Source organism: Tenrec ecaudatus, chromosome 2, assembly GCF_050624435.1.
Source record: "Tenrec ecaudatus isolate mTenEca1 chromosome 2, mTenEca1.hap1, whole genome shotgun sequence".
Classification (NCBI taxonomy): domain Eukaryota; kingdom Metazoa; phylum Chordata; class Mammalia; order Afrosoricida; family Tenrecidae; genus Tenrec; species Tenrec ecaudatus.
The window spans coordinates 42,383,927-42,399,984 of record NC_134531.1 but is presented as its reverse complement, the minus strand read 5'-3'; the positions used below and the strand labels follow the sequence as shown (position 1 = coordinate 42,399,984).

At 39.4% G+C, this 16,058-nt stretch overlaps 1 protein-coding gene across 9 annotated transcripts in view; it reads right to left on the bottom strand.

Moving 5' to 3' along the window:
- The window catches only part of ZNF131 (zinc finger protein 131), a 49,502-nt gene that overhangs the window by 5,465 nt on the left and 27,979 nt on the right, over positions 1-16,058 (bottom strand). For 6 of the 9 annotated variants that reach the window (XM_075540989.1, XM_075540986.1, XM_075540988.1 and 3 more), the window contains one exon: positions 6,560-7,242. In XM_075540989.1, coding sequence (XP_075397104.1) covers positions 6,560-7,242 — 683 coding nt within the window. Of the gene's footprint in view, positions 1-6,559; positions 7,243-8,786; positions 8,945-16,058 lie in introns of those variants that run through there. The other 3 variants (XM_075540990.1, XM_075540991.1, XM_075540992.1) reach the window with 3 other exon arrangements.

Below are 16,058 nucleotides of genomic sequence, written 5' to 3'. Positions count from 1 at the left end.
CAAGGTATTCATAGGATACAGTGAAGAGATCCAGATATTCAGAGTGAAGATTCATATAAAAATCCAGTACCTCAAAAGAGGGGGTTGGACGGATAGTCACTGCCATCAAGTCGATTGTGAGTTGGAACTCAAAGCAACCATATACGAGTTTTCAAGACTGTGAATGTTTACAGTAGACAGCCTCATGTTTCTTCTTTAGAGATGCTGGTGGGTTTGAACTGCAGACCTCAGGGTTAGCAGTCCAACTCCTACCCTACTGTGCCATCAGAACTCTTTCAACTGATATACAGATAAGAGTTAAGTGGTAATAAAAACCATTGTTGAGGATAAATTTTCCCAGGAGTTTGATGCCTAATAAAAAGAACCACCAAGTTTAAAAAAGAAGATGAATGAGCCAATCAAGGAAATAAAACTGGAGCAGCCAACAGAAGAAAAACTAGATGAGAAATTAAGAGGAATTAGGAATTAAGGAACTTTTAGGAAAAGAGATAAACTGAAGAGAGGTGTCAGGGAAGATATTAATGACTAAGGGGGTTATAATAGCTCTAGCAAAGAAGTGTTAGTGTTGGATTGGGTCAGAAGCCAGACCACAGTGGGATGAGGAACTAAGTGAGAGGAGATGAAAACAGCATTTCTTGAAATTCTTTCAAAGAAATTTAGAAGTAAAGAGAAATGGCTAGAGGGGAACAAGTAAATCAAAGGATGCTTTAAGTCAGGAAAGGCTCATTAATTGTGGCTGAGGAAGAGAGACAACTGAAAAGAAAAACAGTAGAAAGTGGCAAGTGGAACTTGGTCTTGAAAGGGGCATCAAATGGCATGGGATCCAGAACGTTCCTGGTTGAAAATGAAAATCTCTTCCTCAGGAAGAGATAAGCAAACAATGCAAATGGGTGCTGGGCAAAAAGAGCAGCATGTCATCTGCTGGGGGCTACGTTGTAGACCGGGGTCTTGATCGAAGGTCTGGAATGTTATTAGGTGCCCTTGAGCCGGTTCCTACTCACATGATGTCCTTCTCCAGGGACTGGTCTCTCCTGGCAACATGTCCAAAGTACATGGGACAAAAATCTCACCATCCTTGCCTCTTAGGAGCATTCTGGCTGTACTTCTTACAAGACAGACCTTTTTGAGCTTTTGGCAATCCATGGTAGTTTCACTATTCTTTGCCAGCACAATTCAAATATATCCATTCTTCTTTGGTTTTCCTTATTCAGTGTCCAACTTTTACATGCACATGAGGTGATTGAAAATAACATGCCTTGGGTCAGGGGCACCTTACTCTTCAAAGTAACACTCTTGCTTTTCAACACTTGACAGAGGTCTTCTGCAGCAGATTTACCCAATACAATGTGTCCTTTGATCTCCTGACTGCTGGTTCCAAGAGCACCGAGTATAGATCCAAGCATGACAACATCCTTTTCTCTGTTTAATCATGCTGCTCAGTAATCACATTGTGAGAATCTGGGTTTTCTTTACATTGAGTTGTAACCTGCAACCCTTGATCTTCATAAAGCAAGTGCTTTTCATAAAGAACGGCAATTGGGGCACCCAAACTCATGGCTATCAAGCGGAGTCTGATTCAAAGTGAACCTATACACAGGCTTTCTGAGGCTTTGAATCGTTATGGGAGCTGACGGCTGCTCGGGAAATATAGAAATCAGGCACCAAAAGGTCAAATTTAAGATTCAAAATACAAGTTTTCTCCAGCAGTGTTTAACAACTAGAGTAGGAGTAAATAGCTGCAATGGTTCCATAATGGAGAGTTTACTTGAGCAGGCAAGGGATTATACTACAACACAAGAAACAGAAACCCCAAGTAGTATACAAGATTCAGGGAGGGCACAGAAGTCAGGAAGGCAGTAAGTATAAAACTAGGTGAACAGGGGAGGTGAGGAGAATAAGACTGAATGAGGCAGAAGCTTAAGAACACAGTAAGCAAAGACGTGAGTGAATTTCAGAGAGAGGAGCTAGAATGAGGTCCTCACACTCCAGTAGCACGGACACCGTCAAGTAACTCTGAGTTGTTCCCCCCCACCCCAATAAAACAATTCATTTCTTTTGTACACATTTATGAACTTAAACAGTTTGAAAGAGAAAGCCTAAAAACCTGAAATAAGTATTATTTTAAAAATTCCTTTCAGTTCAAAAATCTGTAGTGATACACCCACTCATCACTGGCATAGGCAGATTCCAAAGATTGGGTCATTATGCAACAATCAGCGTTAGGTGAAAACAGAGGATGAGTGCATCATTACACGACTGCCAAACCATGGAGCATCACACATAGCCCAAGCAAACGGATACATTATCTTGACCCTACAGTCAGCCTTACTCTCACCCCACACCTTGGTATTACTGGGGTGGGGTGGTATTACTGGGGTGGGGTGGTGGTGGTATGTGTGTGTTTTTTTACTTGAAAATGAAAAAAATATACTTGGAAGGATACATTAAAAAAATGATAGAAGTAGTTGTTTCTGAAAAGACCTACTGAAGTAGAAAAGAGATTCACTTTTCATTGTAAACCAAATTAATGAAGTTTTTATTTTTTAAAGGTTTGACGAATCTAATAAAACCTATTATCTGGAAATGGCAACTTTAGATATGAACAGCAGAATTCTCAAAGTACTTACCCCACTTTCTCTTACTTGCTACAACCCTAGTGTGATGGTTAAGGATTATGTTACCAAGACACTCCAGAGTAAAGGGCCCAGCCTAGCAACTGGATCACAGCCTGACACCTCCTTGGTATCATAACCGTTTAGTATAAAAGTGAGAGACACTAGGAACTCTCTCTCACTGCCCCTCCACCTTCCTGCTCACTGGGACTCTGCCTCCAAGGTGGGCCAACCAACACTGAGAGCTGTGGGCACCCTGTCATGTTTCCAATGACTTTGGATGCGCATGACTTTGCACCTACCAGCTTCCGATCTTCCTGCATCCTATATCATCTTTCTACATCACTGGCCTGCAGTGAGTCTGAAGGGGGACTTATAGACCAGTACTGGACTTGTAGACTTGAGCTGGACTGGGCTGGAAAGCCCCTTGATATACAACTACGTACTTCTTGATACATACAGCTTTCTTATACATAAATGAGTTTCAAGTTTGTTTTCTATCCAAACCAGCCTAACACATCTAGAAAGTAAGCATAATCAACTCAGTTTATATAGAAAAGGAAAAGAGGCTAAAAGGTAAAATAACCAGTCAAGTTCATTCTACTGGCTAAAGTCAGAACAGAAGCCGAAATTCTGACTTCTAGGACCACATTCTGCCAACACACCACTACTTCTCAGGGGACAACTACTGGAAAACAACATGAAAGGTCACCTTTTTTTGTTCTTCACACAGGGTAGCCCACAGAAATGTGCCTGCCATCTTCTTGGCACAACAGCCTATTATATCGGTCTTCCTCTCTAAATTAATAATGCTGCCAGAATTGTGCCCCAATAAACTGGGATTGACCCTCTTTGGGGCCCACATCTCACTCATCACCAAAATCTGTTAATTTTGCAACTCTGTGTTACTCACAGAAGACCTCAATGTTTTTCAGATATGTCGCCAGCTTTCTAATTAGAGCTAGTAATTTCACTCCATTCTAAGCCATTTCCAGTTCTAATATAAGCCTGATCAGATCTCTTCCTGCCTTAAGATCTTTTAAATAGGCCGTCTTCAAAATAAAATTCAAACATATTTACAGCAATTATATAAAAAAAAGATCTCAGCCTCACTTTCCCCATTACTCTATTTCTCTTACCCATAAGCCACTTATAGATCTCCCATAATGCCTAGACATGTCACATGGTCAGCCCGTCTTACCTCTTCAGCCACACACCCTAGCATTCTTCTACATGGACCTTCAGCCATAACAAACTACTAGCAGCAGCTTTAAGCAGGTGTCTTCCTCTTACGATGATGTATGTGCCATCTCTTTTACCTGGAATGCCCTTCTAGCTTACATCTTTTTTAGTTCATATTAAGTGAAAAAAATATGAAAGCCCCCTTCCCTCAATGCCCAGGCAGACATTCCCACAGGACTCGGTTCACCTCTATCAGTACTTAGTCACACACTGACCAGACCTGCTTTTCTCCCTCAACATTACAAAACTCATTGAAGACAAGAAGTCTATGACTTAATATTACCATTACTGTTTTCCAAATAATTCAGAAGTAACAGAAAATTTGAAAGCCATAGATTGATTACATTGCACATATTTTGAAGAGCATACAGAAAACCAATGAATAAAATTGTGCAACATGAAATCAAGGGAGCTTCAAAAACTTGCGAGAAATCCTATTATCTTTTCATTCCATTTTCCACTTAGCTTTGAAGCTACCTCATGTTTGTGTTTTTTGATAGGGGAAGGGACAGGAAGGGGATAGTTTTTATCATTAGACATAGATTATCACAAGGGAAAAACAACCCACCTCTTATTAACTTAAACACCATTTAAATTTACTTATGTTCTCTTAATTTAAGAAAATGACCATATCTGCAACCTATCTAATTACTAGTTCAGGCTAAATTTTTAAAAAAATAATTCATGTGCCGAGTTGTTCCTCCATGAGGCATTTGATCCTACAATTTTGAACACCACGTTATCACTCATCATTTTGGAGGGAAAGACAAAGTCAAACAACATATTCCACTGTCCAGTTCAAGATACAAAGTGCAACACGTAAAAGCAGCACATTTACAAACTTGCAAAATTATTTCTGTTGTACATTTTTCAAATAGATTGATGTCACCAGGCAAGTTTTGGGCAAGAGAATGATATCTGCTAGGACACACCAAACTTCTATCAAAGTGCACTAATTACCTAATAACAACTATTGACTACTTAAATGTGTTGTTCATCTATCAGCTCTTGTGCAAAATTAACCACAAAAAACCCAATAGAACATTCATTAGAATAGAGAAATTTGATTTTCAAGGACCAAAAAATTTTTAACTATTGGCATTCTCCAATATATGCTGCACATGCACATGAAGGGGCTTCAAAGTGTTCGTGAAAAAATTGATTTTAAAGCTATCTGAGTTTCGGTAGCTTACAAAGTATCACATTAGTTTTAAATTGGAAGTTCATACACATTTTGTTTCATTTCATTCCTTTGTAGTATCACTTACTCTTTCTTTGTTTTCCATGAACTTTTTGAAGCCCCTTCATCTGTTTTAAAGAGTCTAAAATGTCACCACTGCAAGTGTCCAGAGACATGATATATCACACTCCTAGCAACTGCCACAACTACTGGCTAACCTGGGGTTGGGGGCACCCTAAGTTTCACGGCACCACTACATCTGGTGCAGGAGACCTTGCTCAAAACAAAAATGTCTGAAGAGTAGGAACTGACAAGAGAGAAAATAAGGTATAAAGGATACAGGACTATGAGGGTCAAAGGTCCTGCAGTCACCTCCCTGTAACATCTCTCTGGTGCCCATGAAGGCTCCTAGGATGAGAAACAATTTAAAGACCCCCTTCTCTCCCTGGCTGTCCCTCTGGCTTAGCACTTTTGTCAGTGGAGAGGGGGTGATAAAATGAAGCTCTAGGCTACGAAATTATCTCACAGAGACTACATGTACACAGCAGTATAACCATGTAAGCGGCTGTTTGTAAATGTACTTATTTCTGTATCAGGTTAACATAATACAAAAATATAGACCGACTAGAGTTGTTAGTTACACTTAGGAATCGAGGATTATTACTACTAAGGGTTCCAGTTCATAAATGCATGTTGTGTTATTCCAAACACGTTTAACTGTCTCTGCAATCAGGAGACAAGTTCTGAGTAACATTCTTATAAATCTCAATAGAGAGCCTTCAAAAAGGAAAAAAAAAAAAAAGGTCTAATGGAAACGGTGGCTTTTGAGGAATCTGCTGGGTCAGTAATGTTCAAGAAGTCGGTTGAGAGTTATACGGGATGGTTTTAGTTTTGTTTTTGGGAGGAGACCTACTACAAGAGTTTTTAAAAACTGGAAACTTAAAAGAAACAACAAAAAACTGAAAACTGCATAGATAAACAAAAGGCAAAAAAATTTCAAGATGCGATAAAAGTGTAGAAATAAACCACCTAAAGCCACTGCAACTGAGTTGAATCCAACTCATAGCAACCATATAGGGCTTCTGAGACTATAAATCAAATCTTTATGGGAGAAGACAGCCTCATCTTGTTCCTGGAGCATCTGGTAGCTGTGAATTACTGACTCTGTGGTTTGCAATCCAATGCTTAACCAACATCACCGAGGCCCCTTGGAAAACTTATTTTTAAGAGACTTATGATTTTCTTAGCAATGCTTTTTGATTTACTCTAATAAATCACAAACCATGTTTTATATTATTAAATAAGAGCCAAGGTATAAGAGTGACAATTTCTTTCAAAGTTGACCCAAATTTTGCTAGTTAAGCATCAATATTTCAAAGAATTATTCTGAGAACAGTGTGTATTTATATCCTGCACATTGAAAAATACAAAGCTGGTTTCTGTGACACCAATTAAAAAATAGAATAACTATTAGCATTCATACCTGGTGTGAATACGTAAGACATATACTTGTAATATAAAATACCTGTATGTTTTCGAAGATGCTCTTTAAAGTGTCCAAAGTGGTCAAACTGTTTCTCACAATACTGACAAATATGAATTTTTTTCCCAGTTCTTTGCTTCTTACTGGCACCACCTTCTTCCAGGTGGTAGCAATTGAGGTGCTGTTTCCATGCGCTCTCCCGCAGATACCTTTTATTGCATATTTCACACTTGAAACTCTCAGTGGAGTGTGATTTCATGTGCTCCTTAAAATGGTAAAACAATTTAAATGAACGGTTACATTTCTCACAATGGAACAAGTCCTTCACATGTGACAGCTGAAGTTCCACAATTTCAATACCTTCTACCTGTTTGATTGTGGGGTCAGATGCGCATCCACCTTCTTTAAGATGCCCTTTTCTATCACCCTGACGATACTTGCTGGTAATATCTGCCAACAGAGCTAAAGCGGAATCATCGGAGGAACCTGTGCTTTGAATGTACTTTATAGATTCCTTGGCCGAAGCCACTTCCTCCAATGTTTCAATGCCTTCACCTTCCACTTCAATTGTGTCTTCGGCAATCTCCACCTCAATTTCAACAGGCTCTGATTCTGCAGAGGGCAGTGATTCAGTGATAACATTGGATGTTTCTGCAATCTTTCTCTTTTTTGCCTCACTTTTTCCTGTGCTGTTTTCCTCAAGCGGAGCTGCATTTTCTTTGTTCCTGAAATACATAATGTATGAACTTAAAAAAACCCACAGGGCCAATCAAAATCCTAGCAGGCTTTTCTGAAGAAACTGACAAGTTGATGATAGAATTTACACACAGACTTTCAGAAAGCAAGATCAGGATACCTAGACTATCTGATTTTAAGACTTACTATAAAGCTAAAATAATTATGGTAATGTGATATTGGTGACAAAAACAGACATGACGATGAGCAGAAAGGATTAATTTCAAAAACAGACACACATGTACATAATAAAATACTTATTGAAAAATGTCCCAAAGTGATTCAATAGAGAAGAGATTTTCGCTAATACTGCCGGGAAAAGTGGTGTCCACATGGAAAAATAAACAAGCCTCAACTTTTGCCACAACCATACACAAAATTTAACTAAAAATGAATGGTATATTTAAATATAAGAACTAAACCCATTAAGAACTTCTACAAATCTGGCTAACTAGGTTTCTTAAGATCACACAAAGAAGCCATATTAGAAAAATTGATAAAAAAGAATTTCATCCAATTTAAAACTTTTCTCCTTTGAAATTATTGAAAGTCAACCACAAACAGAAAATATTTGGGAACATTTGTCCAAGGGCTTGTACCTAGAAAATAAAAAGAATTCTCACAATTCAATAAAATCAGTAAAAGAAAATCAATTGCTGTAAGAGAATGAATACCCAGTTAGTCTCCTGCATTACATAGCTTACAAACAGTCCTTGACAGCTTTTATACTGGTCTACCTTTTCAAGAACAAATAGTCTTAGAGGAAAGAGATAGCATCTCCCTTTGGAGCAAAGAGCACATTTGTTTACTGTCCAATATAAAGACTGTCCTCAGGGCAGAAAATTTCAAGGAAGCTTGCTTGTAGCCTGTTTTAAACTACTCGAGTTTCCTAAGCTGGATATACATATACTTCAGCTGTGATGTAAACCTAACTGCATATACGGATATCTAGGCCACTCTGATACTTGAGGAAAAGGACTTAAGGGAGAAGGAGAAACTGACATAGATGAGCAAAATCCCTTTGCATCTGACCCAAGAGCCTTGGATCTTCTGCCAGCTTCAATGAGATGATAGGACCCTAATTTGCCAACTTGCAAAACAGAACCTCTCAGAGTTTCTACAGTTTTTGGCAACGAGGATAAGATACTGATAAAGACAAGACTTTGTAGAAAAAGGAAGAGTCCTTACAGAGTAACGAAAGAGAGGTGGATTAAAGTCCACTGGAACCAGAAATAAATGTCTGGCCAAATGAGCAACAGTTGGTCCTCCATTGTATTAAACACCGATGAGAAGATGGATGTAAGAGTAGCGCAAACAGTAAATCCAAAGACAGCTGCTGGAGCCATGCGTTGATTTTTGCACTCTCCTATGGATGGGGCAAGGAGAGGGAAAGGGAACTTTCCCAAGCATTCTAATGGTTAGCCTTGGTCTGTGCCCCATCACAACTATTACGTACCAAGATTCCTCCTGAGTCAGAAGGATAAAAGGTCCCACCCTTTTTCAAACAAGTTACTGTACAGTGATAGGCACTTACATTGAGTATGAAAGGAAGATTCCATCATCTATATGCAGAACCAGAAGGCTCATTATAACTTCCACTAGTTTACATTTGAGCTGAGGAGATGACTTAATGCTTATCAAGCAAAAAGGACATACTTGCTGTAGTCTAGTTTGTTGTGTCCAGCTTAGATTCTGTTGGAACCAGGCAAAAACACAAAGAAGCTATCAATAGCAAAGCACCAAATGTCCCAGTCCCAGAGTAGGGTGTGTTCGCCAAAGACATAAACTTTCAGATTGGAACTAGAGAGCAATGTGGGCAGAGATATTGAATCAAAATGCATTCCCTTCCCCATCCTGTTAGTATGAGAGAGGATTATCCAATTAGAAAGAGTCACCTCTACACAAGTACTAGACAGAACAAGCTTCCCCAGCATTTGCCACTAATGGAAGGGCAGGATTTACTACAAATGCTAACTTCTGATAGACATACTTTACATTAAAAGATAATGCCTTCTTGATTGGCAACTCAGAAATCTGTCTCCATGGGTGTGATATAGTACTATCATCACCAGCAGGGGGTACTGAAAGACAAATTCAAAGGTCTGCTTACCAGGTAAATTTTCTTGGGCCTTTGCAGGTTCACAATGTTTAATCTCCCCAGTCTAGCATCTTACTGGATTTTTTTAAAGTTCTAGACAGTATTATCACTTATGCATTCTACTTACTTTTTATCAGCTAATCTGAAAATTAGTATTCATTAAGTAGGATGCCAACCAACAAGCTGAAGTGGAAGTTGTCCAACAAGCTGTGTCATGTTTTCTACCTTTAGAGGCTCAAAGCCCTTGGGGTCTCATACCTCTAATGACCTCTTTGAGCAACTAGTCTCTGAGAATGCTGATTCTGGAAAGAGGAGGCAGCCCCACACAAAGCTACTGCTTAGGATCTTGGACTTGTGAACTACTTGACACGCCCATAAGATACAAGGAGCAATTAGCTTGTTCTTGAGCTGTTGTTGAAATCTGAAGTCTAATCCTTGGAGGTCTTTTGACTCCCCATTCTAATATTCCCATTTGTGGGTGTGCTAACTCAGATGTCATAACACAGAATAAGTTTCAAAAACAAGTCATACTTGCCAGAATGAAATAGTACATTCAAGCATAGAGCTGACCTCTTGGGTTTTACATTAAAAAAAAAAAAAGGCAATTCTTCTATTCTGTTGACCAAAGTAAACAGTTCAACAGGGCCCTTGACTCACCAGGTTCACCTAATTGCCTAGACCTGGATTATGGTTTGCCTAAGCTATAACTCGGTGTTCATGGAGATACTGCAGTGCAGATACTAAGCCTCAACACCAACTGTGGAAAATAAAAGTAGGCATGGTTCCTCTGTTCATGCAGTAGTTCCCAAACTGAGTCTTGTTAAAGTTTTGTTGTTGTTTTTTTACTAGCTGTTCCCAATAGCATAGCTGACTAACCTGTCCCCTAGAAAAGTACAAACAAAAGTGTGGCAGGTTAGAAACTTATCTTTGGAATTGTAAATTGGGGGCGGGGGGAGAAGGGGTGGTGGAGGAAACTATTCTAACCCTGGTTGGTTGTTTAGCCCCCCCAACACTGTTTTGGTCATGCCAACATACCCATCAAAAAAGACTGGGAATATTTTTCTAGGGTATAATGTCTTTGCCTGTCAGACTGGTAATTCCCACCTTGACCTGTCTGTAAAGAAGTCAGCCACATCACACAAGGCATTGCAGACACCACCAATTCCCATAAGACTGACTACACGGGACCTTTGACCCTACTTTAAGGCTATCAGTTGATGTCTCACTGTTGGTTTTTTGTTTTGTTTTTACAGACACATTGTTGCCATTCTAGTCGAATCCTGGCCACACGACTGTAACCTTTATAAAATTAACATGTCATATGTTCATCTTTTTTGACCATCTAGTAAAAACCAAAATCAACTAAATGAGCCAATAAGGTAGTAATAGACCTTCCGCACACTTCCATTTGCACCAAGATTGGAGGAAGACCAATAGCCTGTAACAGAAAGATGACACCGTCTGCTTCTTGAAAGTGAAGAAGGCTTAGTTAGTAATAATGAGCAACTATTAAGAGGCTAAACCTATGAACATGGACTACATCTCAATATAAAACAAAAATCCTAACCTTTTTTCAACACATGGTGGGGAAAAATTGATCTCTCCTTACAAAAGAATGAAACAAGCCACATATCTTACATCAACTACAAAAACAGTCCATATGGGTAAGGATCTAAACATAAAGCCTAGAATCATAAAGAACACTAACGAACACAATGAAAAATACTCACTGTAAAAGGTAAAGTAGAAGACTGAGACCTTCTGAAAGTATGACATTTTTGCATATCAAAAGAATTCAACAAAAGTATTACAAGAAAACTCCTAAGATTAGAAATATATATATATATATTTATTTAGCATTGGTGTATCAGATAAAGGGCTAATTTCAAAAATCTATAGAAATCTGTAATACTTTATTAGGAAACATACAAATAACCTAATCAAAAGGGGGGCACAAGACATGAATAGACAATTTACCAAAGATGACACCAAGTGGCCAACAACCATATAGAGAACTATTTGCATTCATAGCAATAAGAGAAATAAAAACTGGAAAAAAAATGAGATACCAGCTCATATCAACACTCTTGGAAAAATTAAAACAAACAAAAAGATTCCAGAAATTGATAAATACTAGAGGGGATGTGGAAAGAGTGGGACACACATTATACCAGTGAGAGCCTAGAATTATACCACTATGGGAATTAGGATGCCGTTTCCTTAAACAAACGCAAATACGAATATCTTATGATCCCACAATCACTCTACTTGGAACATACCTTAAAGAAATACAGGAGACTTCCGGGAAGACGACAACTGAGTAACATATAACAGAGGGACACAGCAGAAATCAGCCCAGGAGAGGTACTAACTGGGAAATTCAAAACTGCCAGCTTGCAGGAAAAGCATCATAAAGATAAGCAGGCACAGATCCACAAGGTTTTGAAGGGCTGGGGTTTTTGGCTTACCACAGTGGAGGCCAGGTAGGGTTTGACCTTAGCCCTACCACTGTCTCCGCCACAACCATTTGGAGCCTGTGCAGGGGCGTAATCTCAACACAGCCAGTTTGCCGCCGCCTGGTGCAGGGATTAAACCCTTGCAGCCCCAGGGGCAGAGATCGGGGCTCAGCTATATTGTTACTTTTGTGTCCCTCTCTGTTCTCAAGCCCCCTACAGTCTCAGCTGGCTAGTTTTTCTTTTCTTTTCTCTTTGTCTCTTTCCTGCTCTCTCACACTCCACTGCCGGTCTCCAGTTCACTCCCCTTAGCCTAGAGCAATTTATGCCTGCCCCCCACCCAGTAAGGTGAGCTCCACCATGTGCAGCATAGTCAAGTAGCCTGAGGATGGGGAAAACGTGGCCAACTTTCACCTGGAGTTAATCTGACAAACTTGGGAAGTCCTGCCTGTGTGGCCGGGGGAGTTCCTATTTTTCCTCTGTTGTCCCGCATGTCTGAGGGAATGTCCTCACGCCTACCTTAGTGCCTCACATGGCCTAAGGAAGCTCAGCCAACACTTGTCAACGTTTCAAGCTGCCTCATGGAACCTCTGCCCAAACTCCGCAGTGATCAACCTGGCCAGGGCAATTCCGCCCACCATTCCCAGTATTCTACACCAAAGCAGGCAACCCACCAGCCTTCTGGGGCACTTCCGTGAGAGGGAAACCACAGGGGGATAAAGTGGTAGGCTAATTCCATAGTGACATTAGCTGTAGGCAGTTCAAAGAAACATTCCTACAAGTGTCCCAGAGAGCCAGTGCTCTTTGACTCTCTGGAAAATGGCTTCTGGCTCCTCTAAAACAACACAATGCAAACAGCCATCAGACCCAATGACCTCAACAAAAAAAACCCCAGGAGAAACAAAAGGCAATGGCAGAAGATGTCCTGAACCTAACAACATGCACAGAAGAAGCAGAGCTGCTACAGAAAGAAAATTTCAGAATGCTGCTTGGAGTCATACAGGATATAAGGGAAACAATACAGAAAAAGAATGAATGATAGAGGAGATAAAGGAAAACCTAAGAACTTAATGAGGAGATACACCAAAGGAAAACCTAAGAACTTACTGAGGAGATAACAAAAACAAGTAGCAGACTCACGGACCTCGACAACTGACTGGAGGAAGCAGAGACCACAGCAATGACTTGGAGGCCAGTCAAGCACTTTAACAAACGTGAAAAAAAAATCTAGTAAGATCATCATAGAAGCCGAAGAAAACCTAAGAACTATGTCTGCTGCTATGAAGAGGAACAACATTAGAATTATTGAATTACCAGAGGAAGAAACAAAGAAGTCGTCCGGAACAATAGTGAGAGAATTCTTGGAGGAAAACTTCCTCAGTTTAATGAATGAAAATCAGGCAACCATTCAGGAGGCTGAAAGAACACCAGCTATACTGAATCCCAAGAAGTCACACAATAGTTAAACTATCCAACTTTGAGGAAAAGGAGAAAATCATGAGAGCAATTAGGGGAAAACAATCACATATAAAGGTTCCCAAATAAGAATATGCTCAGACCTATCAGCAGAAACTATGAGAGAGTGGAGTCACATATATCAAAAATTGAAGGAAAACAACGCAAACCCAAGAATACTCTACCCAGCCAAATTATCGATCAAGATAGATGGAGAAGAGTCTTCCCAGACAAGGAAAAATTCAAAGAACAAGTTAGAAGAAACCCAGCCCTACAAAAGATCCTTGCTGACCCAGTATGGGCAGAACAACTCTCACCAAGCATAAATAAGAGACTGCCGCATACAACAACCTCACCCAGGGGGCAACACAGAAAAAAACAGATCCTAAGATTGTGTACACACACACACACACACACACACACACACACACACACCACTAACAGGAAAGAAAGGTAGGAAAACACCCAACACAAAAGCTATAAGATAACATCACAGAGTTTGCAGATGGAGATAATAACCCTGAATATCAATGGCCTGAACTCAGGCATTAAAAGACTGAGGGGCAGACTCACTTAGAAAACACAACCCATCAATCTGCTGCCTACAAGAGACACATTTCAAGACTACAGACAAAAATAGGCTGAAAATCAAAGGCTGGAAGAAAGCACACCAAGCAAACAGCAATTCAAAATAAAGCAAGGGGTTGCAATCCTATTCTCAGATAAAATTGACCTAAAAGTGCAAACAATAAAAAGAGATAAGGAGGGACACTATCCAATACTTAAGGTAATGGTAGACAAGAAACACTAAGCATTGTAAGCATATATTCCCCAAATAAGAGACCTGCTGAATACGTCAACCAAATACTCCGAAAGATGAAAAAAGAAATCACAACCTCAACAACTATAGTGGGTAACTTCAATATGCCACTCTCTGAGAAATATAGATCACAGGGAAAGAAACTGACAAGGAGGCTAGAGATCTACACTACAATTAGATAATTTGACCTGATAAGATAATTACAGAGCTTTTCATCCAAATAAAAAAGTATTTACATTCTTTTTAATCCCGTGTGGCACATATTTGAAGATAGACCACATGTTGGGGCATAAGGCGAATCTATACGTAAATCTAAGCACACTGATATCATACAGATCACTCTCTCTGACCACTGTGCCATAAGGCTGGAAACCAACAACAGGAAGACGAAGAAAACAAGAGCAAACAATTAGAGGATGAATAGCTCTCGATTGCAAAAGGAGTGCATACTGGCACAGATCAGAGACGAAATTAGGAAATTTCTAGATACCAATGAGAATGAGAACACGATGTGCCAAAATTTATGGGCAAAGGCAGTCATCAGAGGAAGTTTCATAGCAATGCATGCACACATAAAAAAGGAAGAGAGACTCATGATTGATATGCTGGCACAAAATTTACAACAACTAGAACAGAGTCAGCAGGACAATTCCACTAATAGCAAAAGAAAAGAAATAATAAAAATCAGGACAGACTCAGGAGAGGTAAAATAAGAAAACTATGGAAAAAAATAATGCTGCTAAAAGTTGGTTCTTTGAAAGGATAAACAGAATCAACAGACCGCTGGCAAACCTAACCAAAGAAAAAAGGGAACAAATTTCAATAGCAAGAATGAGGGATAATAAAGGAGACATTACGAAACCCTAATGAATTCAAAAGGATAATTACACAGTACTACGAAGGACTGTACTCCAATGAATTCAACAACTTGGAAGGCATGGACAAATTCTTAGAAAAATAATCCCTCCCTAGACTATCCTCAAAGGATGTCAAGAAACTGAACAGATCCATAGCAGTAGAAGAAATAGATGAGGTTATCAAGGAATTACCAACAAAAATCACCTGAACCAGATGGCTTCACAGGAGACTTCTACCAAACATTTAGGAAAGAACTAACACCAATCCTACACAAACTCTTCCAGAACATAGAAAAAGACACAAACTCCCGAACTCCTTCTATGAAGCTAGTATAACTGATACCAAAACTGGGCAAGGTTCCCACAAGAATCAAGAACCACAGACCAATGTCCCTAATGAATATTGATGCAAAAATCCTTAACAAAATACTGGCCAACAAAATACAAAAGTATATAAAACAAATAATTCACCATGATCAAGTGGGATTCATACCAGGGATGCAGGGATGGTTCAACATACAAAAGACCATTAGTATTATTCGTCACATTGACATGAAAAAATATAAAAACCACATGATATCATTTGATGCAGAAAAAGCATTCGACAACATCCAATACCATTTCCTGCTTAAGACACTTGAGAAAATAGGAATGGAAGGAAAATTCCTCAATACAAGCTTTATATGAAAAACCAACAGCCAACGTGGTAGTCAATGGAGAAAAGACTAACACAATCCCACTGAAAAAAGGGACCAGACAAGGTTGCCCTTTGTCCCCACTCTTATTTAATATGGTGCTGGAGGTTTTAGCTAGCAGCATAAGGCAAAGAAAAGACATCAAAGGTATTCATCTGGGGAAGGAAGAAGTGAAACTATTGTTATTTGCAGATGATAGGATTTTATATATGGAAAATCCCAAAAGCTCCACAAAGGGAGTACTAGAAGCAATAGAGGAGTTTGGCAGAGTGGCAGGATACAAGATCAATGCAACATAAGTCCATCGGACTGCTATACATATCGGAAAAGACCACAGAAGAATAGAATAAAAAGGTGGTACCATTCACAATACCCAAGTACAAAATGAAATATCTAGGGAGATACCTGACTAAAAGAACAAAAGATCT